The sequence below is a fragment of the Gadus macrocephalus genome, chromosome 16 (genome assembly GCF_031168955.1).
Source record: "Gadus macrocephalus chromosome 16, ASM3116895v1".
In the NCBI taxonomy this organism is placed as follows: domain Eukaryota; kingdom Metazoa; phylum Chordata; class Actinopteri; order Gadiformes; family Gadidae; genus Gadus; species Gadus macrocephalus.
Window position 1 is genome coordinate 20,191,398 of NC_082397.1, and position 22,621 is coordinate 20,214,018.

At 46.0% G+C, this 22,621-nt stretch overlaps 1 protein-coding gene across 2 annotated transcripts in view; it reads right to left on the reverse strand.

Annotated features, from left to right (window-relative positions):
* brip1 (BRCA1 interacting helicase 1) overlaps positions 1-22,621 on the reverse strand; it is a 53,838-nt gene that overhangs the window by 26,603 nt on the left and 4,614 nt on the right. For both annotated transcript variants that reach the window (XM_060074175.1, XM_060074176.1), the window contains 10 exons: positions 21,427-21,717; positions 18,255-18,476; positions 17,657-17,856; positions 16,937-17,069; positions 16,651-16,805; positions 15,801-15,978; positions 15,352-15,492; positions 14,959-15,120; positions 5,940-6,099; positions 5,465-5,586 (listed from right to left, as the gene is read on the reverse strand). In XM_060074175.1, coding sequence (XP_059930158.1) covers positions 5,465-5,586; positions 5,940-6,099; positions 14,959-15,120; positions 15,352-15,492; positions 15,801-15,978; positions 16,651-16,805; positions 16,937-17,069; positions 17,657-17,856; positions 18,255-18,476; positions 21,427-21,717 — 1,764 coding nt within the window. The remainder of the gene's footprint in view (positions 1-5,464; positions 5,587-5,939; positions 6,100-14,958; positions 15,121-15,351; positions 15,493-15,800; positions 15,979-16,650; positions 16,806-16,936; positions 17,070-17,656; positions 17,857-18,254; positions 18,477-21,426; positions 21,718-22,621) is intronic.

A 22,621-nucleotide genomic window follows, 5' to 3' on the forward strand; every position in this document is an offset into this window, starting at 1 on the left:
TGTGTGTGTGTGTGTGTGTGTGTGTGTGTGTGTGTGTGTAGGGGGGGGGGGGGAAGAGAGGAAGACGGGGATGGAGGCAGATGCAAAGGAGGTGGTGCAGTCCATACGAGCTCGGCCACCACCCTCGCACACTAAAGGAAAGAAATACGCCAGGAAAGCATCCATCCATATGCGTCTGTCGCGTCTGTTTTTGTTTTTTTGCACTAACCTTTCAAAATTGACAAGTGAAAAGTTCAGCTGGCGTCTGACGGGCTGCAATGCTGGGCAGCTTTGGCGAGCACCGCCTCTAACTGCTTCTGACAGGTACCGCGTGTTTGCCCAGAGCACCCAAACGCACGGGGACAGGGCAACAGGTACACCCCCCTCCTCCCCCTCCCCTCCTACGCGGGGACCGAGGTTACCGGGGCATCACGCAACAATGTCAGCGCCTTACTTGATTTGTGCCGCATCAACATAAACTAGTACCGGCACAGGAAAACATCTTGAATGTCACTCCAAAAAAGTTTGACGTGACTAACTGCTACACCTCAGAAGCACGAACACACACACACAGGCACAGCTGGACACCAGCTTCTCCTGTAAAAACCAAAACATAAACGGCGTTGTGCAGCTTGCAGAATGTACATATGTGAGGTCACCAGTCTTCTTCAGAGGATGTTTATAAAATATGTAAATGATGTTGGCTATTCTTCTCACATAGAACTGGCAGTGATGTAGTTGGATGTCGGATGAGTTGTCTGAGAGACAGTAGCGGTTAACCAATCCACTCCTCAAACCCAACTTGCTGGGAACAGGATGGGCGAAGGGGGAGGGGGAGCAGCCCCAAGCCACTGGTGTCATCCAGATCCAATCACAGCCCGTTTTAGCATTCCACCCATCGCGTCTGTGATCCGTGACCATGTCAACGCTCAATGTGACGTGACAGCTTGCATATGTGAAAAAGCCAATTCTGGCTGCTAGCGAGTCTTCTAAATGTGCAAGAAAACCAGCAGCTAGAAGGGATTAGTTAAAATGTCAAGAGATTGCTCCCTTGCTCTGGCCCCGTCCTCCGCAGCTACCCGTTAGTCGCTAAAAACAGATCTGACCAATAGGCATGATTTGCAGCTGACTACATCGGCGCTTGAGAGTGTGTATGTGTGTGTGTGTGTGTGTGTGTGTGTGCGTCTATGTATGCGTGTTTGTATGCGTGTGTGGCAGTGTGCATGCCCCTGGCCGTCTGGGACATCTTGTGCCTGTCACTGAGATTGTGAAGCGCCTCATTTGCCTCATGTGGCATAGCTGACAGCAGAGTGGTTCATCCTTAGACAATTGACGTGTCTATACATACACACTCGCTAGGGGTCATGCAACAGATGCCCCCCCGCACAGAGAGCCTGATAAACAAAGACTACAACCGAGACGGAAAGAAAAACATGCCCTGAATTGAGTTATTCTCAATTCATCTGGTAAAATGCTTGAAACTGCGTCCAAAGAAAACACATATTTATAAATATAGACATAAATGAATAGAACTCGTACAACTCGCAAATGCATTGCATATATTGGCCGACCACAGACTGTGCGAATGGGGAGACAGGTCTCCTCCAGCATCACCCTGAACATCGGTGCACCACAGGGTTGTGTGTTGAGCCCCTTCCTCTTCTCCCTCTACACTCTCGACTGCAAACCCACCCACGAGGCCAACACCATGTTTAAATTTGCAGACGACACCATGGTGGTAGGCAGGATCTCAAGCAACAACAAGGCTGCCTACAGGACAGAGGTAGAGAACATGGTGAGCTGGAGCCGAGAGAACAACCTGATCCTCAACGCAGCAAAAACAAAGGAGATGATCCTGGACTTCAGGAGGAAGACGAAGCCCTTCGACTTCGTCCATCACCCCATCACCATCGACGGCCAGACAGTGGAGGTTGTGCAGAACATCAGGTACCTCGGGGTCAACATCAGTCATGACCTGACTTGGACCGTCAACACCACCGCGACGGCCAAGAAAGGACTTCAAAGGCTTTACTTCCTGAGGTGCTTGAAGAGGGCATGTCTCCCACAAAAGCTGCTGGTGAGCTTCTACAGGTCAGCCATCGAGTCAGTTCTCAAATACTGCATCACCGCATGGTACTCTGGCTGCACCACAGATGATAGGAAAGCTCTCCAGCGCATCATTAAGACGGCTGAGAGGATCACCGGCACCCAGCTCCCCAGACTGGAGGACATCTACCAGACCCGCTGTACTCTGAGGGTTATGGGCATCCTCAGAGACAGCACAAACCCTGGACACTGCCTCTTCACTCTCATGCCCTCAGGAAGACGATACAGGACACTGCCCGCCCGCACTACAAGACTGCAGGACAGTTTCTATCATGGAGCTGTGACACTGCTAAACTCCACTCCCACTCTATTGCCACACTGATACTCCCCATCTCATCTCATACACACATGATTGCACTATTGCACTTCAGGACTATTTATATACGTATTTTATTTATGTGTGTATATATATATATGTATATATATATGTATGTGTGTATGTGTATGTGTGTGCATATATATATATATATTTATATATTGCTGATACTGATTTATTTATTTATTTATTTTATTTATAGAACTGTGCAACTGGAGGAGGACTGCTCCATACAAAATTTCGTTGTCTTGTACAATGACAATAAAGATTATTCTATTCTATACAAAAGAGAAGTTTAGAGTTCAACCAGACATTGCCTCCCCACCGATTACATCTGAAAGGAATTGCATTCACCAAGCATTATTGCGGGCCTCAAACTCTGATGTGAAATGACGCAGCTAGAGATTTAAGTTGTTTTATTACTTTAAAAGAAGAAACTAGGCTGGATCTAGTTGCATGGCATCAGAATGGCTTCTCAAGAACGAAGACGCATCATTGGTCATGGTTTCTGTGATGATGTTGGCTACTCCCTCACCAATACGACCAGGAAGCCTGTACACATTTCGGACGACACTGAGGGTCCCCAAATGGATGTTTTGTGCCTTTGGCATATCCTGTCATGTTGTATAGCGTTTCAGTTACCACCGGATCTCTCGAGATGCATTCGAACAGCGGGTCTTGAAAGGGGTCAAATGTTAACCCTGGCAGTGGAGTCTGCATGTTAATGGGATATTAATTTGAATGCACTGTTTATTGTTGTAGAACTGCCACAGGGAAGCATAACCAACCACTTGGTACCTGTGAACCCCTCAACCCTAAAGCTATCTTTCTGCACACTCACCAAGAGTTCTCTCACGTTATCTTCATTGAAGCATCATAGCGGAGAGACAAAGGTTTGGTTTTGTGCCTTAACGTGTCTACAGGCCCTTTCATTAGGCTCAGAGAGATGCCATATCAGCTGTAAGTGTCTTTTTATTGCCTGTTAAAGCCACCGAATGTTTCACCGACTCACGAATGGACCCGCTGGTTCACTGTAAGGCATGACATTGAAAAAACACTTGCTTACATATACATAAATAATTCCCACTGTAGAGTAGCTTTCTCCGCAGTGGACTTTTAATGCAGTCTTTGATCTCCGGGTCACAATAACACAACGGGCCAGTTAAGTCTCGTGCCGTGTCTGAGGCCTTTTACTGTGTTAGGTTGTGCACCCAACACTGTTTTTGTCTGTCTGGGAATGCAGCTTGTGATAGTATTAAGGGTGCTGTAATCTTTAAAAGTGGAAAGAGGCTGAGGTGTGCACTCCTGAGCCGGGCAGTGGGGCGCGCCTCTATTAACGCAGGGCAGAGCGGGTGAGGTAACACAGCCATGTCCTGCACAGCAGAAATGTGCGTGTTATAGAGCCAAGTGCCTGCGGTACTGCGGCGGAACCGTTTTAATGAAGAGTGTGGTACGTATAGAGACTCTGTGTCTGTGTGTCTGTGTGTGTGTGTGTGTGTGTCTTATACAGAGAGTGTACACTCTAGCGGCGGGCAATATAGATTAATTCATTTGAATATGTTTAGAGATTATTACATCAACAATAATAAAGACAATGCTATGTTTGTATTTTGCATCAGACCAATCGGTCCGTGTCCATGCGCACAGGGATGGGTGGCAAAGCACGAGTGAATGAACGTGTCTGACCCAGTAGCGGCTCTGAGAGAGCGCTAGAGGAAGTGGCTCTGAGCGCTACAGGAAGCGGCTGTACGAGTGTAAAACAGTTTGGCGGGCCTGCAGTGCTGCCTCAGCAGAAGCGCTGGCCGGGGAGCAGTCATTAGTTTCAGTGTCCCCCCTAGGCAGCCGTAACGGGGTCAACTAGCGAGACATTTACTCTGCATGTCCTCCGGGGCTTCTCCAGGGGGGCATAAACCCCTGTTGCAAGGATACAGATTCAAAAGGGAACCGGGCAATGGCCAAGATGGAGGGAGGTGCGAAAGCAACAAAGCCATTCACCGTTGTTCATTACAGGGGCAATTCACCTAAAGCATATATGCCTCTGCATATATACACCGGATACCAAATACTGAGTATTGTTTTGATATCCGATCTCTCAGAGAAACATTTGGTACTCAAAGCCCCACTGTAAGGCTGGCTCCCCTGTGGGCTATGATGTACGACCAAGCTAATCCACAGAAGTCTTTCGTTCAGTGGCAGAACAGTCAGAAGGGTCTGAAGGTAAGAAAGGAGGGTGGAGTCGAAGTAGGGAGATGAGGGGTGGAAGGAGATTTTGAAATCTAAAAGGTCATGCCTCTCTTGTGCCCCGAAGGACACGGCAGAGCCCCAGGATGGAGAGAGCAGGGTTGTTACAGAAAGAAGAAAAGGAGGCTAATTTATTCCTCTGAACATCCGTATCACTATAATCAGATGGAGACTATTGACTCGTTCTTCCCGCACGAGTCCTGCACGGGTCTTATTATGCAAACCCGCACACGCCCGTACCCGCGATACTTAAAGCCGCATCCGACCCGTGTTCCCACAGTAGCGCTGTGGCACCCGACCCGAGCCGCTATTAATTCATATCGCCGCCCGACCCGCACCCGAAGGAAAATTAGACACATTAGTTGGAACGCCGGGGAATTACACTATGTGGTGTTTGGCCTGGTGCTTTAGATGCTGTGCAAAAAAAGTACATCATCCACTGTTGACAGTTTCAGTTGACTCCTCCGCTCCTGAATAACATATCCAGCACGCATCCAAGTCACGCTCGCAATGGCAAGACCCGCGTCCGACCCACGTTGTTCAGGCGTCCAACCCGACTGAACCGACAGTCGGGAAAATCACATGTTGATTTACGGTGTATGCCCCTAAAATTTCTGGTTGTGCCCCTACAATTTTCAGTTGGGGGCCAAAGTGCTCCTAGTGAAAAAAGAGCCCTGTATAATATTACATATTATATAGAGATATAAATAACCAGCACAATAATAAACAATGTCACATGAACATATCATCTTGATCTAGAGAACAGTGCATGATTCTAATACAGTGTTAAACGTATATGTAAAATCATAGTTTTTTCCAGACCTGGTGGCCCTTGATGTTGGGGAAGGGAATGCCGATGGTGACCACTGCCCTGGCATTGTCGTCTGTGAAATCCAAGCCTTCGCTTACTTTACCCCTGCAGACAGCAATCAGCAAGGCCCCGTCTGTAGCACAACGAAGGAATAAGGAATTTGGGCAATCCTACTTTATCTTTCTCCTTATTTCTAATTATTTTTGATATCTTATCATATCATATCAGTAAAATCATGCCAAATAAAAGTATGGCAACATTAATCTATTTTAATAGATAATAAAAAGTTATTGTCAGTATAGTATGCTTGGCATCTATCTCAATCACTGTTAAATCATGGTGTGAATCATTTGAAGCATGATAAAATGTTTAACAGTAAGATTATTAAGACAATCTTTGGAAGAAAATATTAAATACAATCAAAAAACCCTCCCTCGAGTGCCAGAGGAAGGTCTAGCAGGGAGCCCTAGTGTGCAGGGATCTCACCTCGCTCCCCTGGGTGTTGGATGGCGTCGTAGTACCGCTGCAGCAGCTCATCAAAGTCTCCCTTGGCGCCGCCGCGGGGCTCCGTGATCACAGTCTTCCTCTCCTCCATCTTCTCCCACAGACCCGTGTTGATCCAGCGATCTCGCAGTTTTTCCAGCATCTGTCAAAGGCACAGAAGAGGACAAAGTTTTGTGTGATCAGAAGGTTGCTCATCTTACCAATAGTAAATATTCCTAAGAGTTTGCAGATCCTTGTTACTAGATGTGAAAGCTGCATAATGTGGTGCTTTTGACAATTGGGTCAGAAAAAGAAGGTACATTAGAAACACCCAACTTGCCTCTAGCTTGTTTAAAAATAATTTCTGCTTGACCTTTGAACAAGGAGCTAGCCAAAATAAAGATTTCTGAAGCCAGAAGGGCGAATAGCGATACAACTAATGGTTTCATGGTTTTTGCATTGAACAAAAAACGATTGACTGCACATATTACAAATGCAACATATTGAACGGCTGATATTGAAGGCTCATAAATCTGATGACCTCCTCTGATGTTCTTCTTTTGTAAGGATTTCCTTCCGACTATAACTACACTGGCGACAGTGATGAGATTAGCCACATTCCACTGACCAAGCCTCATATATTCCGAAGAAAATCACTGTTGCTGCGCTATTGTTGGTGCAAAAAGTCAGCAAGTCTCAGGGGAAGAACATTGATCTAAAAGCCCTCTCCTCTCGCGGAGGTCCAATCCGTGTCTGTGCACTGCACATTTTATCCTTGAATAAGCATGGCTTCACAATCATAGACCATCTCCACTGGCTTGGAAATGTGTTAGAGGGGTCAAGTAGAAGTTCTTCTTGTCATCAGCAGAAAACTTCTCACAGCAGGCTCCTCAGCGTCATGATGTTGGCTCCGGGCCGGCGCCGTTCAGGAGCAGGGTCCCGAGACGTGCCGGGAAGGCACAGGAAGGGAGCCGCCACTTGTGACGGGCTTGTCCCTAAGTGTGAACCGGTCCTGTTTTTCTGCATCGACAGATATAAAGTTGTACACCTAGTGAAGAACACCACAAGTATCATGCATGCAGACAAAAGGAGGGCCAGGGTGTGGGAAGGCAGGGGGGATTCTTAGGGTCGGTTGGTTGTGGTCCTGAGACGATGCTGCAGCGCTGAGTCCCTGGCATGCTAATGTGACCGCTTCCAGAATCGTGAAATGAAGCGTGAGGCAGATTTCATCAGGTCGGTGCCTCCTTGAACAAGCAGGGCCAGGAAGTAGCCATCAATAAAACATGGCGCGTTCACTGAAGACACAGCGTTTACATCGACAAAGGCTCCCCTCCTGCTTTACATGTACCTTCCCACCCGGCAAACTGTTTGTCCCACAATTGCTTTCCAGTTCAATCTTGCCCGCGGCCGTAAATTATTAATGTTATGTACTTTAGGCAGATCTGCCACTAAACAAATCCACCATTATCTGGCAGGCTGCGCAAAGATGAAGAGATGGCCGTGTTACAGAGAGCAGCCGGCCTGAAATCCTGCCACAATGGATGGGCCGAGGAGGTCCTGTCAGCACAGAGGATCTTCCACACGTGGCCAACATTCTTCATTTCGGCCACGAAATGACGGGTAACCCGATAATGGCCAGAGCGTAACCTGATAATAATAAAACCCCAAATGGCTTCTTTTTTTTTTTCCAAGGGCACAGAAATTGCACAAAGAGCCCTCGTTTACAAAGTTGTTTTTCATTCCCCATAGCTGTCATTTCTTAGCCTTATGGGATTTATGGGAAGTGGTGGACACACAATCCACTGCCACTATATGGCCAGCCACCATTTGTGTGTCGCTGGCGGTAATGGTCCCTAATGCTTTTATCTGGCAGACACTGTGAGTAAACATCACTGTCTGGATGAGACACAGCCATTTAATTACATCCGTGGTGTCGGTATCCCTCATCGTGAGAGAGTGGAGTCTGCTGGGGGAGCTGTGGAGCCGGCCGGGCGGAGGCGACAAGCTGGCGGCCTTGGAAACGGTTAGCCAATGCACAATCGAGAACAGCCAAAACACCCAAATTGTCTTGAGTGCTATACTACATCTCCATTAACATACGTTATACCCTTGCCATTTACTCATTACTTCTTTTAAGCCAAAAGTGATACAATTATATTTTACTTAAAAAACAAATGGATAGTTTTTGCAATCCATAAATCTGGTCATAAAAAAATGACATGCAAACATACAATAAAAAGACAGTGCATACAAACATGTATTCACATGAATTAGTAAAAGGCGCAGTTTCCCGGCTCTTTGGCAAAAAATATCAACACACCCTTTTGGAAACAGCTCAAACCTGGTGTCAAAGCTCCCAAAGGGCAAAATCCCTTTCATTTAAATTTTGCAGTCCACATTATGTCGCTTTATTTGCAGTTTCCTCAAAAAACAATACCGGAAACGTACTTAACAAATATAGCGTTCCTCCATTGAACTGTGTGTGTAGCAGTGGAAGTAGTGACAATCGCACATACACACACATTCATAAGTAATGTATGGAGCTCCTCTCTTACACAGTACGTGTTGCTACGGGCCCCACATCGGGGTAGTGGACTGCGACCGACTGGGGCGTAATGTGAAATGTCAATTTGCGATTTTGCCTTACCTTCCGCTCAGCCAAACAAACAACGGCAGCATCCCAGCAGTGCCCCACAAGTCTTACAATGTTGCGCGCGCACACACACACACACACACACACACACACACACACACACACACACACACACACACACACACACACACACACACACACACACACACACACACACACACACACACACACACACACACACACACACACACACACACACACACACACAGTAACTATTGCCCAATGAAGGCTTTGCGCCAAAATATGACAAAAGTGAGTGTAATTCACACAAACGCTGGTGAAATACCCTTGCTTTAGTAAGTATCATTGGAAGTCATTACTAAGTAATAGGTTCATTAAGTAAGTATTATTTAGTAGTTTGGTTCGTTAACAAACACATAAAAAGATAATATCTCATAATTATGAGAAAATATCCTGTAATGACTATATGAATATTCCAAAAACAAGATCCATGAAAAAACATCTTGATGTAGCAAAAACAATACGTGAGACAAAAGCAAATCAATGACAGATCACATCTGCACAGTAACAAAGGTTCCAGACTCGTTTAAAGAGTATTTTTGGTTGGCCTCTGGGGGCGTTTGTGGGATCAAATCTTTTCCTTGATGTTTTTATGTTAGGCAAGGTTAAGTAAGGCGATTCCATTCAAAAACATAAACCCTCAAAACACTTATCCTCATAAATCCAATGAGGATAGTAATTATATAGTATCCAATCTAGATTGGCTCAATGTTGGAGGAAATATGCTACAAGTAGATCAAAGAACCGACAAAACATAAGCCACAGGCCGTTACATGTGTCCCAATGATTGAAACCTCTAAATAAATGTAACCTGATGAAATGAAGCATCTGACTCGTCGTGCCTTTGAAGCTCCCAGCTCGCTCTACACCAACATCCCTACCGGCCTTTCACATATGAGATGTGCTGGGCAAATATGCATCTTTGCATATTTGTTTACATGTGTTGTATTATTATCATCCCTAACAGCCTTTCACTTACGAGATGTTCTAGGCAGACATGCATGTTTGTATATTTGTTTAGATTTATTGTATTATTTACCTACGTACAATTTCGACACAAATGAGACAGCAGTTGGCCACCATATATAATCCATTCACACACACCAAATGATAATAGATAGTCAATTACCCTTAGCTTTAAACTACAGATCCATTATACAGTCTCATTCTCACTACATAGCAATGCCAAACACGGATGGTAAATTCCACCATGTGAGACAAGCCCATTATACAATGTTTAGGCCACTTCCAGGACTCAAACCCAGAGACAATGCCAGAGCCACACAGATGGAGTGAGCATAATTTAGCACGCCAGCGCAACAAAAAGGCACAACAAACAGTTAATTATTCATGGTTGCATTTTGCCATGAAGTGGCCTAAAGTGGGCCAGATCTTCTCGCCTGCCGGGAACCAGCAGTGGGTCCTTGCCACGGGAGCACTGACCTGCACTTCCTCTTTGTTTTTTGTACACCCTCTCCCTCACCGTAGCCGGTCCTCGTAAAACACCGGCCCTCCCCCCAGGTGTCAGCCCGCCAGTCAGCTGTGTGTTGGCTGCACGTTACAGCTCTGCTGGCTGCCTACTGAATTATAGACGTGGGGTTTTGAGGCCATGAATTAATATAACATGTGGCCAGGAGGAGCCACGGTCTTGCCACACACACACACACACACACACACACACACACACACACACACACACACACACACACACACACACACACACACACACACACACACACACACACACACACACACACACACACACAACACACAACACACAACCTCACACAGCGCCACCGCTCTGGAGACGCCTTGTAGAGTGCGGTAAATTATTCAGCCTCTAAACACGATGCCGGCCGTCACGCCAAGGGGTGGTGCCGGGCAGCGGCCTGCACCACCTGCCACCTCCGGGACCGCCGGCCCCGCAGCCCCGTCGTCTGCCCCTTCTGCCACCCTCGGCGTGGCGATGGAGCGCCACAGGGGAGGGGGGAGTGGGCTGGTGGCTTCAGGAGGTGAGCCGCCTTTGTCTCGGTCTTGAGCTGTTGGGACTTAGTAGCCGTGCCGACATGATGCGCAGGAACAGGCAGACTTCACACATGCAGATGTATAAACACAGGTGGGGGACGAAGAGGGGCAGCAGGCCAGAGAGGAGATATGAATATATGAATGCAACTGGGGGCTGGTGTAGCTCTTATTATAACCATCCAACTCCTTTACGTTCATCCCATCTATATCAGATCTCTTGATGATCCAGACAGGACTTTAAGGCCACTGAAAAGGACCATTCGTTTTTGAAGCACATCAGTAGCTCCCTTTTCCAGTGATCAATCCTCTTTCAACACTTAAAATGGATTATAAATTAGGTGCTATTTTCAAACAGGAACAAGGCTTGCCTCAGGGTGGGCCTTCTATCCTACTTGTTTTTTAACATACATTGATCGATTCCTACCCCATCCATTTATAGGCAGGGTCATTAAAGTTATGGATAAGCATAAAGTTGTTGCAAGAATTCAGTCAAAGAAACGCAAAAGCTAAAAACGAGCAAGAATACCATTAGTTACAAAATAAAAGTTCTAGCCCCAGTTATTGTGCTGTGCTTTTGTCTACAATGTGTTAAATCAAACAAATTAAAAAAATAGTTTTTTAATGGAGATAAAAAACAATGATGAAGCAAGTTGAATGACTTCTCAAATATTACGGCAAACGATTTTGGCGTAATGGATTCATAAAATTAAGGCACATTTTTGGAAGTTATTTCCTTTCACTAAATAAGCGGCCATGGACAAATAAGAACTGTACATTTAATGTAGAGGAAAAAAAACATTATTTGATGAGCAAATGCCTGCACTGACTCATTATTTCTGGCTAATTTATTTGGGCAGTCAAAATCAATTGCCCAACACTATAAACTACACAAAGATTTGAATATTTTAAGTATTGTGTGATCTATTGTGTGAACAAATTATTAAATTTGCATAATATATACAATTTGTTAACTCTTGTTTTTGCCGAGTACGTACGTTTTTATTACACCGGTTGTTGTGCAAAGAGCAGGATGGTAGAGCTATCTTTCATTTAGAAACAACACAATGTAAAACAGCCAGCCAGGGCAGCAGTGGAGCCAGTTATACCAGGACTGCAGTAACCCCTACATTTTCCACTGTAAAAGATCATATAAAACATTTATCTAAGCTCAAACCTTCAGCGTTGACAAAAAGTCCTCCCCTCAACATGATACATACACTCCTAAAGACGTGGATTAAGATGCATAAACACACATATTACCATGGAGGATAAAGAAATTACTAGCAGTGTAGCAACGTTTTACAGAGATACATTTGTACTATGACCAGCGATATTTTAGGTTTGAACAAATTCCCCAAAATAATTATTTTCAAAAACAAAGGAAAGAGGTTGGAAGTGGAGTTTACTCCACTATATCAATGATCTGTTGATAATATGTATTCTGCTGATAACACTGAGCAGCAGTGTATGAGCAGATCTTTTACTAGGTGATTGATATTGATAGTCTCTCAGATAACCTGAAGGGGGTCCATTCAGAGCGCGTGTGTGTGTGTGTGTGATGCAGCAGGGTTAGATTTTGACTTTGATTTGACACACACCAGCCATTGACACCTCCATACTGCTGCTTACCCACTACCACCACCACCCTGGCCACTGGACAAACCCCAGCCCAAGGCACGGTCTGGGCGCATCTTCGTAGACAGAAAGGCGACATCGCCACTAATAGCCCTTATCTTAATCTCCTTTAAAAGCATCTTGTATTTCCCTCCCTCCACCCTCCACCTCTGTAACCCCCCAGCGTGCACCTCCTCCCCTGTGCCCCGTGTTGCTGGGTCCCTTCCTGCGAGGCTAGGACCAGACTGCCCGGGCGGCTGGGGGGTTAATGGGCATTAACCGGGGGGCTGGTGAAGCCAAAGTGCAACAAAGCCGCAGCGCCCGCAGTCTGTCTGGGGAAAACTCGGGCTGTGTCTGCACGCGTGTCCGTGTGTGTCTTCATTACCACAAGACCCTATGTCCGAAAACCACACATGCCCGACCTCCAGCAGTCCAGCGGGGTTTGCTATATGTTGCAGCAGTTGAATGCCAGAAGATGAACGAGATAATGCAAAAAAATAGGATTGTGCAAGGAAGTACAATAATTAATACGATTTGTCCTTAATTATCTGGTCAAAAATATCATGAGCTACATTCCAGCGTATGATATCCCAGAGCGTGTTGCTCTTCACTGAAAATCACACATACTATTACAAATTACATCTCATTCACACAACAATTTGAACCATACATGTTCTTATGCATGGTTAATACTTATTGGCTACGGATATTGGTTTCAGGTTAAAACTGTGGCGTATAATATGATTGACAAAATACATGAATACTCGATATACAAATTCAACATTTTACTGCAGCGATGTTACAATGTGCAGTCCTCGAGAGAGCGCTGCAAGATAGCGAGACGCTGGATAGACAGCAGTATGACCTTGCTGGTCTCCCTGTGTCTCTGGTAGAGCCAGCCGTGGAAATGGATTGCATTGAAAAGGGACGTCTAGAGTTGTTCCTGGCGTCTTTCACCACTTTATACACGGTCACAAACAAGCAAGCTCGCACAAACGAGTGTGCTGTGTACATGCTGTGCATGCTCGGGCTCTCACACACACATTAACACACACACACACACACACACACACACACACAGAAACGCTCACACACACACACACACACGCACACACACACACGGCAGACGGGACTTAGTGGCACCAACAAGGCATCCAGTCTCCAATTAATACCCCCAGCTCCTCATATGCCCTCCTCTCTTCATCTTTAAGAGGCATCTCTGGATTAAATATTAATGCATCAGCAGAGTGAAATCGAGATAGAGAACTCTTGCATGATCCATCAAATAAATATAAATAAATGTGATTGCATATTTATATATTTTAAAAATATATACATACAAACGTAATAACCAGTGATTATAACAAATACAATTTGAAAAAAGTAAATTGGAAAAAAACAACAACGCAGCCCGAAACATGTCTGCTCTATTCAAACGTCAAGCACGTCAATGTTGGAAGCGATATGTATTTTACTAGGCTCGGTGAAAGCTACGTTTGCGGCTGGCCAACTACACCGTCATTAGGGCCACTCACACTGGAGAGAATGAAACCTGTGTAACACAGAGACACGCACACTGAAGGTGAAACCCAGTGGCCCCCCTTTGTGAAGTGATGTGACAATCAGGCTGGAGTGGAATTTAATTATTCATGACCAAAGAATGCATAACAAACAAAGGATGGACAAAGTGTCTATCAGTTGGGCCCTTAGACGCGCCCTCATTAAGTGAAAGAGGATACACTTCCTGCAGGATGGTGGCAGCTCCAGGGCTGTCAAGCAGGCCTATTGATTTAGCAATGATCTCTCCTAACAATATTATCACCCACAACCTGCTCACGAGCTATGGAAAGAGTGCGGATTGGTTCCTGTTGCATGAAAACTGTCAAGCAAGTTCTTTGTGTGATTTTTTTTCCGAATGCTAGCGATGAGCATGGAAACAAATGCATGGTCTCTAGCCCCTCCTAGTGGTCACTATGGGGAATATAGACTCCACTGTCATGCCACCAGAGATATAAGTCCATAAGCACAGGAATACGAAGAAAAATGCACATCAAATTGGACCAGAATACATAATGCATAAAAAAGACAAGCAGTGAGTTGTTGTTTTTTTTAGCAGTGAACAAACCTTTACTGTTTATGATTGGCTGGGACACATTTTCCGTATGAAGCCGTCTGCACTATATCATACATAACTCATTAAAGCGGAGATTAAAGTGCTTTAAACCCATATATGTGTTTTTTTTGTTTAAAACATCTATAATAACTGTTAACATGTCTTCTGTGATCGTTAACATAGTAAGCTATGTTATTTTGTAACAATTACAAAAATAGCAGCATAATTCATAAGACGGGTATAAATCGTGCGCCTCTGCCGGAGATGTCACCTTCTTCTATTTTTGCTGGGACCTTTTCAAAAGGAACTTTGATGTCCCGATGAATTGACAACGACATGGAGAGACGGCACGGTGTGTGTGGATGAGTGGACCTCTCTCTGGGAGGTTGATGGCCACGTTTCCATGGGCCGTAACCATGAGGAGCCCCACCGCTCTCCCTGCCCCTTCCTGGAAGATTCATTTTGTTACGTCATAGCGTTCGAATTTGAGCTGAAACAGGGGCTCCACCTCCACTTTAAGTACCTTGTGCACGGTGCTGTGACTGGGAACACGTTCTTTCTTGCTGGCATTGATTGTATTTGATTTAAGTCCCTACCTTATAGGACGCCAGGAAGCAGAGCACTCCCTTTGACACGGCGTGGCAGACGTTGAGCAGCAGGCCGCCCACCTCGTCCTGGAAGGTGAAGGTCTCCGTGTGCTGGAATGTGGCCAGCAGCTTCTTGCCTTGTGGCCCGGAGCCAATGGTACCAACCCACACCTGGGAGGGAAAACAAGGGACACCCTTTAGCCGGCAACGCCTCAGAGGATCTGGCAACCGCTTTTGGTTTTGTTTATGTATGAGGCTACAAAGACACGAACAACACTTATGTGTTAGCTATGGTGTCTACATATATCAATCGATAAATCAATCTATATCCTTATCCATGTTCCTCATTAACAAGGTGAAGCATCAATGGACGAGAACCCGGCCGACCAGGTGAATTCTGACCTGCGACTTGCCGATGACATGGCTGGCTTCCAGCTGGATGGCAAACTTGACCCCCAGTTCTGAGGAGAAGGAGGCCATGGGAGAGAGGGTTCCTGAGGTGAGCACTATAGTGCGCACGGACTGCCCTAGGTCCAAGAACGACTGGGGAAGGGGAGATAAGGCACGTGTTTCTCATTAGTGGACATATCATATATTTCGTTGAGTTAATATACGCCAATGTGGGGGGATGTCTAGAATGTGTGGAGATTACAAAGCACACATGCATGTAGATGCGCACACACACACAGATGCACACAGCTGCTGTCAAAAGCTAAAATTACACAAGAAAAATGTCTGGTCAGGCGATGCGAAGAGCCAAGAAGAGACACACCATGACCAAAGTGACCGCTTCACTGCTACAGGTATATTGAAGGTAATGATATAAACGGCTCCTCTGCCAGGCCTCTCACCACAGCAGGGTTGAGGCACCAGAAATTCAGCGTCAGCACGGCCGCCTTCACGCGCGCGGACTGTCTCCGCCGGGCCCGCGGCCGGGCGAAGAACCCGTGGTTGTCCGGCACGTCGGGCTCGACCTGGTTGGTCCAGGTGAAGCTCTCCTGCAGGACCACCCGGTAGTCCTCGGCAAACCTGAACGGGGGTTTGATATCGTTACCCAACGATTGGCAGTGGCTTTAATTATCCTCTTTTAAAGCATTAATAGATGCATTTAAAAAGCATGGTTTTTTTATTGCCATGCGTGGTGTGTATGCGTTAATGCATTATCCGACAGTCATCAGGGTGAGGAATCCGACGGCTTAGGTTGTGCGAACCAAATAATAAAATGAACTCATCAAAGTATGGTATTTGACAAAAGAAGACATTCACTTGCAAGTCAGTCCCTCCAGAAAAATGCGGTGTTTTTTTGTGATTGTTGCGGCCAAAGATCCTTGATTATGCGGCACGTTTTCTTAAAAAATGCGGGAACTTGCGAAAAATGCAGCTTTTCGATGACGTCACTTCATAACGTTCCCATGGCAACAGGAGGAAATGGCTGCTCTTGTGTGAAGTAAACACAACATTTTTCAACTTTCTGCCAAGATATATGTGACTTTTTCGCAACGAAAATGCAGGGATTATGAAATCATGGAAGCCCCACATATTTCGCACTTTCACGCGGAAATCTTCAATTTATGCTGTGAAAGTGCGGCATATTTGAAGAAAAAAAATATGCGATCGCATAATCGCGTTTTTCTGGAGGGACTGGCAAGTGTGTGGAAGCACACTTGGTCCAAACTGTGTGATGGCGTGACCTAGGCTGACCTGGAGTGCTCTCTGAAGAGGTAGTCCAGAACCATGAACAGACTTTTGAGCACAGAGATGAGGACAGCGCTGATGGTTGGCACGGTGACCGTCTCCTCCCTGCCATTAACTAAGCCAACGCGCTCCTCTTTGTCCAACACTGCTGCCAAGTTTTTCTGAGAGGAAGGGGCAAAAAAGAACAGATAATAAATGGACTACAGCGAGACAGGAACATGGGCTAAGAGAAATATGGGAAGGACTATTCAAGGCTTGTGGATATATTTGATCAGAGTTAAAGCAAGCGTACCTGAAGCATTCCAAAGGTAGCAGCAGTAATGCCAAGGCCATGAAAAATGCCCACAACCTCCTTGCCAGTCCAGACTTTACAGGAGGTCTCGAAGCCCCTCTCGGACATTAAGCTCTTGCTCTCATGTATCCAGCTGCACCATGGAACAAAACATGAACACACAATTCAACATCCCGAGCGTAGAGAATAGAAAATAGGGGCTACCAATGTGTGTGTGCAAGCGCGCGCGTGTGTGTGTGTGTGTGTGTGTGTGTGTGTGTGTGTGTGTGTGTGTGTGTGTGTGTGTGTGTGTGTGTGTGTGTGTGTGTGTGTGTGTTTATCTAAATAAAAATATATTTTTTCTTTTACATTATTATGCATTAACAAAGTACAAAACTCTCGTAGGGAAAGAAAACATACTTCCATCAGGTACAAAAAATATAGATAAATAATGCATTGGTATTACTGTTCACAACAATAGTCGTGCCATAAAGCTCTGTGAATGGAATTGAAACGACGGTATCTGGTGGTCGTATATATTATTGCGAACTGAAACCCTCACAGAAGACCGGCAGCCCACCTTCCAAAGACTCCCATATGCCTCAGTGTGTGAACGCTATCAAGTCAGAGAGACAGGAATTCTTGCCACTTCCGCGATTCCTCCTATACTGCCAAAACACAGCCGGACTGTGAATCACATTACAGAAGACAATCCCGATGTATAGGGTGCATCTCACTGACTTTCCGAGGCTAGCGCAGAAGTTTCGCAGCGGCATGTGTTCGGCCTGCCGGATGTTGTGGGAGACCATGCCGTCCAGCTCGTCCTTGGCCATCTTCAACAGGTTGTTGTCCAAGGTGTAGCTGGCAGTCTCCCTGGCGCAGTCTTCGATGTTGTGGGCTTCGTCCAGCACCACAATCTGGCCGGCCAGGTTGATCTCCATCTGGAAGAGCAAGGCAGAGGTGAGTTAAAAAATGGCAGAGTAGGGGCGTTGAGAGAGGGAGTACCCCCCAAAAGCTCACAAAAAACACAGACAAAAGTGCAGGGTGATGCGGATAAAATTCAGAACCACAATATTCTCTGAATATTTCCAGAAATGTATCCAAAATATCGTATGTTATCCCCTTACCCTATCCCTATGTATACTGTATAGGCAATTTGTATTGATATATATTACTAACTTCATATTGATTCTATTTTTTGTATTATTGAGCAATGCATCAGTAAAAATGCTCCTTAGGTCACCTTGCAAGAGTATGCCATGAAATGGTCCCACTACTAAACACATACATAACACAAACAACAACAACACACAATCAAACACAAACACACGCAGCTCACACTCTCCCTGATGAGCGGGTCCAGCAGGTAGTTGTAGGGGCAGAACACGATGCGGGCGTCCTGCATCAGCTCGCGGGCTGCGTAGTAGGAGCAGGCGCGGATGCGTTTGCCCACTCGCACCAGGTCCTCCACGTCCCAGGCCTGGTTCAGCCCGTGGACCCCCTGCAGCACTGCCTGGTCCCGCATCCTGTGGACGCTGTGGTAGTAGCTGCACGACTTGCCCTGAGGGAGTCAGACACAAACCTCTGTTCAGGTTAAAGGCAGCCTCACCAGTATTTGGGCTGGAGGACGTCATATTGGGAAAATTTTTGTTAATGTAGCTTCAAAGCTCAATGATTTTCTTTCTTCCTTTGTATTAAAAGGGGACATATCATGAAAAAAACACTTTTCCTGTGATTTGGGGTGTTGTTTTGGGTCTCTGGTGCTCCCACACGCATACAAACTTTGAAAAAAGTCTGTACATGAATTTTTGAGTGGATATGCATTTCTGAAAGTACCCCGCCTACAGTTACCAAACGAGCGAGTCAGTTTCGGCGCCCCCACCTGCGTCGGTAGGGGGCACAGTTGAATATTACCTCCCACTTCCTCACTCCCCTCCAATCAGAGCATAGCTACGATTTTGTGGACCAGCGGACGAGCAGCTCCGGCGGGGGAAACTCGGCGGCAGCCCTGCAGCTCAGCTCCGGGAGTGCAATCCCTTTCTCTGCCGGATAGCCGCCGAAGCTTCAGCGGCAGTCCGGAGGAGGAGCCATGGCAGAGAAAGGGATTGTACTCACGGAGCTGAGCTGCCAGACTGCTGCCAAGCTACCCCTGCCCGGCAGATCCGGCGCTGTATTCCGGGAGCTGAACTGTGGCCGAAGCTTTCCGGCTGCTCCGGCGGGTGTACTCCGGGAGCTGAACTGCCACCGAAGCTGGCAGGTCCGGCGGGGGTAGCTCACGGCGGCAGTCCGGCAGCTCCAGCGTGGGGAGCTCGGCGGCAAGTCCGGCAGCTCAGCTCCCGGAGTACAATCCCTTTCTCCCCCATGTCGCGGTTCATGGACTTCAGAGACTCAAGGCCAAAGTTCCATTCCCCCCAATTCCTCTCATCTCAACCATTGCCAAGATATCCCCCACTACGAGTCTTTACTTGTTGTGGAAGTACCAGAGACGTCAGACGCAGCCTTTATGATTCATAATATCATCCGAGGCACACATAGCTTTTGGCTGTGATGCAAGATATAATATTATATAAATACCCTTATATAATATTATTAAATTATATGATGTAGATATAGAGCTCCAGGAGTCCGCAAACAGCAACAATCCCTTCTCCTCCATGCTGTGGTTCAGTCTGACAGCTCATTGGTCAATGGGCAGCAGCTCATTTGCATTAAAGCTACAGACACCAGAAACGGCACATTCTGAAAGGACTGAAACATAGGGGAATAGCGGTAGGCAAGATTTTTTTTTCCTAAAAGCTATTTCAGCAGCCCCAAAAAACATGTTTTCTGGAACTCAAATAGTATGTTTACTTGTTGGGAAAACAACATAATATGTCTCCTTTAAAGTTATTCTTAATCTTGTTAATATAGCCACTCCCCGATACACTATGCCGTAACAGAATTAACCTACTCATAGAATGTGATGAACTTCTTCCTTCTATTACTTTGACCCCTTTCTAGTTTCCACGTTGATACGACAGTTGGCAGTTGTGAGCCTTTGTGTCACTCCGTGTCATTCTAGCCTGTTGAATTATGTGGAGGATGTGTGCCGCACTGGAGTCTCACGTACTAAACCCCAATTAAGCTGTCTGCAGAGGTGCCTGCTTTTGTCAACCTCCATGTCCCGTCCATGCACTGCATATGAATGCAAGAGCTGGAGGTAACACACAGGCACCGACACAACCCTAACCACAGGGGCCAAGTACCCTGCAGATAAACACCATCATCACAGCCCAGTGGGACAGGCTGACAGTAAGGCAGCATTTGGAGGGAGTGTCTTTGTACAGTGTTTCCTATTTTGCAGTGGTGCGTTCGGAAAAATATGCTCAGACACTAAAACCAGCCCTAAATCCTGTCTGTTCGATGAATGGGGAGGACGGGGAGGATTCAATTACCATAGTGCCATTGTTGTAAACACTTCGCTTTACATCCTCCAAGAATAAATGAATGGCAACTCTTCGGAGTTCAATCGTGCAAACACTAATTCTGAGGAAATATATAGAGTGAGGGAGCGTGTGTGTGTGGGTGTGGGTTCCTCGACACTAGGTGTTTAGAAGCCCCTTCAGTGACAAAAAGGCACAACACTGGAAGAGACGCATTCTCTGAGGGGGTTACGGCAGGGCCAGCGCTTTCATTTGAACAGATGAGTTAGAGGTTGATGTGCTCACCGCGGCCGGCAGACACCTTCACTGACAGCTTAATTGTCCCGATAATACCAGGCGCCTCACCTTTTGGACAGTATAAGCACTAGGTGGGGTTAGACAAAGTTTCCAAAGTGTCTGGGGATCCCTAAGCTATGATCTTCCTGAGGCTTTTGACATCTTAGTGTGTCATAAAGACCCTGTCAGGCCAATTGCGGATATTGTGGCAGCATCACCAGTAACAATATCGGTGCATAACTCCCCTCAAGGCTACAGTGTTGGTAGGCTTTTCTTGCCATGGCTTTTGAACTGTGGGTTTTTGTTACATCGTTTTTTTTTGTTTTTTTTTGAATGGAGGTCTCTTTACAGTATAGGATAGGGGGGAGGGGTCAGGGCAGTCACCACATACCCCAGGGGTAAGTCAGTCAAAGTGGATTTTAAATGTATAGTTCCAGCCGCCACTTTGTGGGGGATTCCCATTCATGTACAAAGATTGTTTTGAGGTGTAAGCTTCCACAGCTCTGAAGTGGTGTGGGAGTACGACTTGGACAAGTTGAACTCTTTTTGACATGAGGTCTTCCATGGTACACATTAATGCCAACTTGGCCCTAAAATAGTAACTACAAAACAACCCTATTGGTGAACAAAACAATGTTTACCCTCTTGTTTGGGGTCTATAGAATGCAAGACAAATGCATTGCCACAAACCGCTAATATAATACACATCAGCCACATGACTCGTGTCTGGTAATGATTTGAAACGATGGTGCCACACTGATACCTGATGTGCTCTAGCTTCAGGTACTTTTGATGAAGAGTTCCCATACTCACATCCTTGGATTCCAGCAGCTCCTTGCAGCGCTCGTTGCGGTTGGAGTGGCGCTGCACCTCAGGGTGCACACAGGTGTGGTCCCGGCTGGACAGGATGGTCATGGGAACGCCGGAGTACAGCGTGCGCTTCAGCTCATGGGCGATCTGCGCAATCTGCTTGTGCGTACGCGTACCGAAGAATATCTTGGGGACCTTCTTTTTGGCCTCTTTTTCCTTCTGTTTCACGTCGGCCGAAGAGCCGCTGCACGGGCACAGGAGGCAAGGCACGCGGGACTGCATGTGTGGTGGGGACTGCAGGTGGGCAGAAAGAGAGGAGACAGACCGTCAACTGAATAGGTTTGACTAGGGACTGCAGCGATGGACGGGATTAAAAATAGGGACCAAGATGCTTTAGATTGGATAGACCAGAAGTATTCTAATCACATGAAATGATCAACCTTGAGCGGTTCTTATTAGCTTTATTTATGCCATGTCGTAAATAAATGAACAAAATCAATTTATCACCATTATGTACACCATGACAGACTGCCATGTATACATTCTGCTCAAAACGTAGAGGCAAGCACAAAGAATTTGTATCTATACAGAGGGAGTCCTGTCTGTGTCAAATGACTTTTCAATGCACTGAAAGGCGATAGTCCCTCCCGTTATTCAGAGCCAGTAAATCTAGCTGCTTCATAATTGGCTGTCCAATGACATGTGGTGGATTCTTTCTTTCCAGTTCACAGGTGAAGGGCATCACTTATGAAACTGATCCTGCTTGTTTGGTGAGCCCTTCTAAGTGGCTTACTTCACGAATGTTCAATGACACTCATGCATCATCCAATCGCTGGCTTCTCAGTCGTAGTATTGTACACTTCATGCACAATGCAATAGCAAGACTCCACGAATCACAACGCACTATCAAGTGTTCGTAATTGCCACTAGAAAAGAGACGTGAACTTTTGTAGAATGATTTTGTATGAGAGAAATTAGCTATACACATCTGCTGTAATATGCTGCACAACAGTGAGGCCGTTCAAAATAAATAGAAGATCAAATGCAAACGATAACCACTCCTGCAACTCTACTGTCGAATAGATATCAGAGATCATATATTATTATATCATACAACTAACAAACAACAATTAATAAGCATTCATTCAGAGGTCATATCACCCAAAAGAATACCATGTGCTTTAGTAATTGTGGTAAA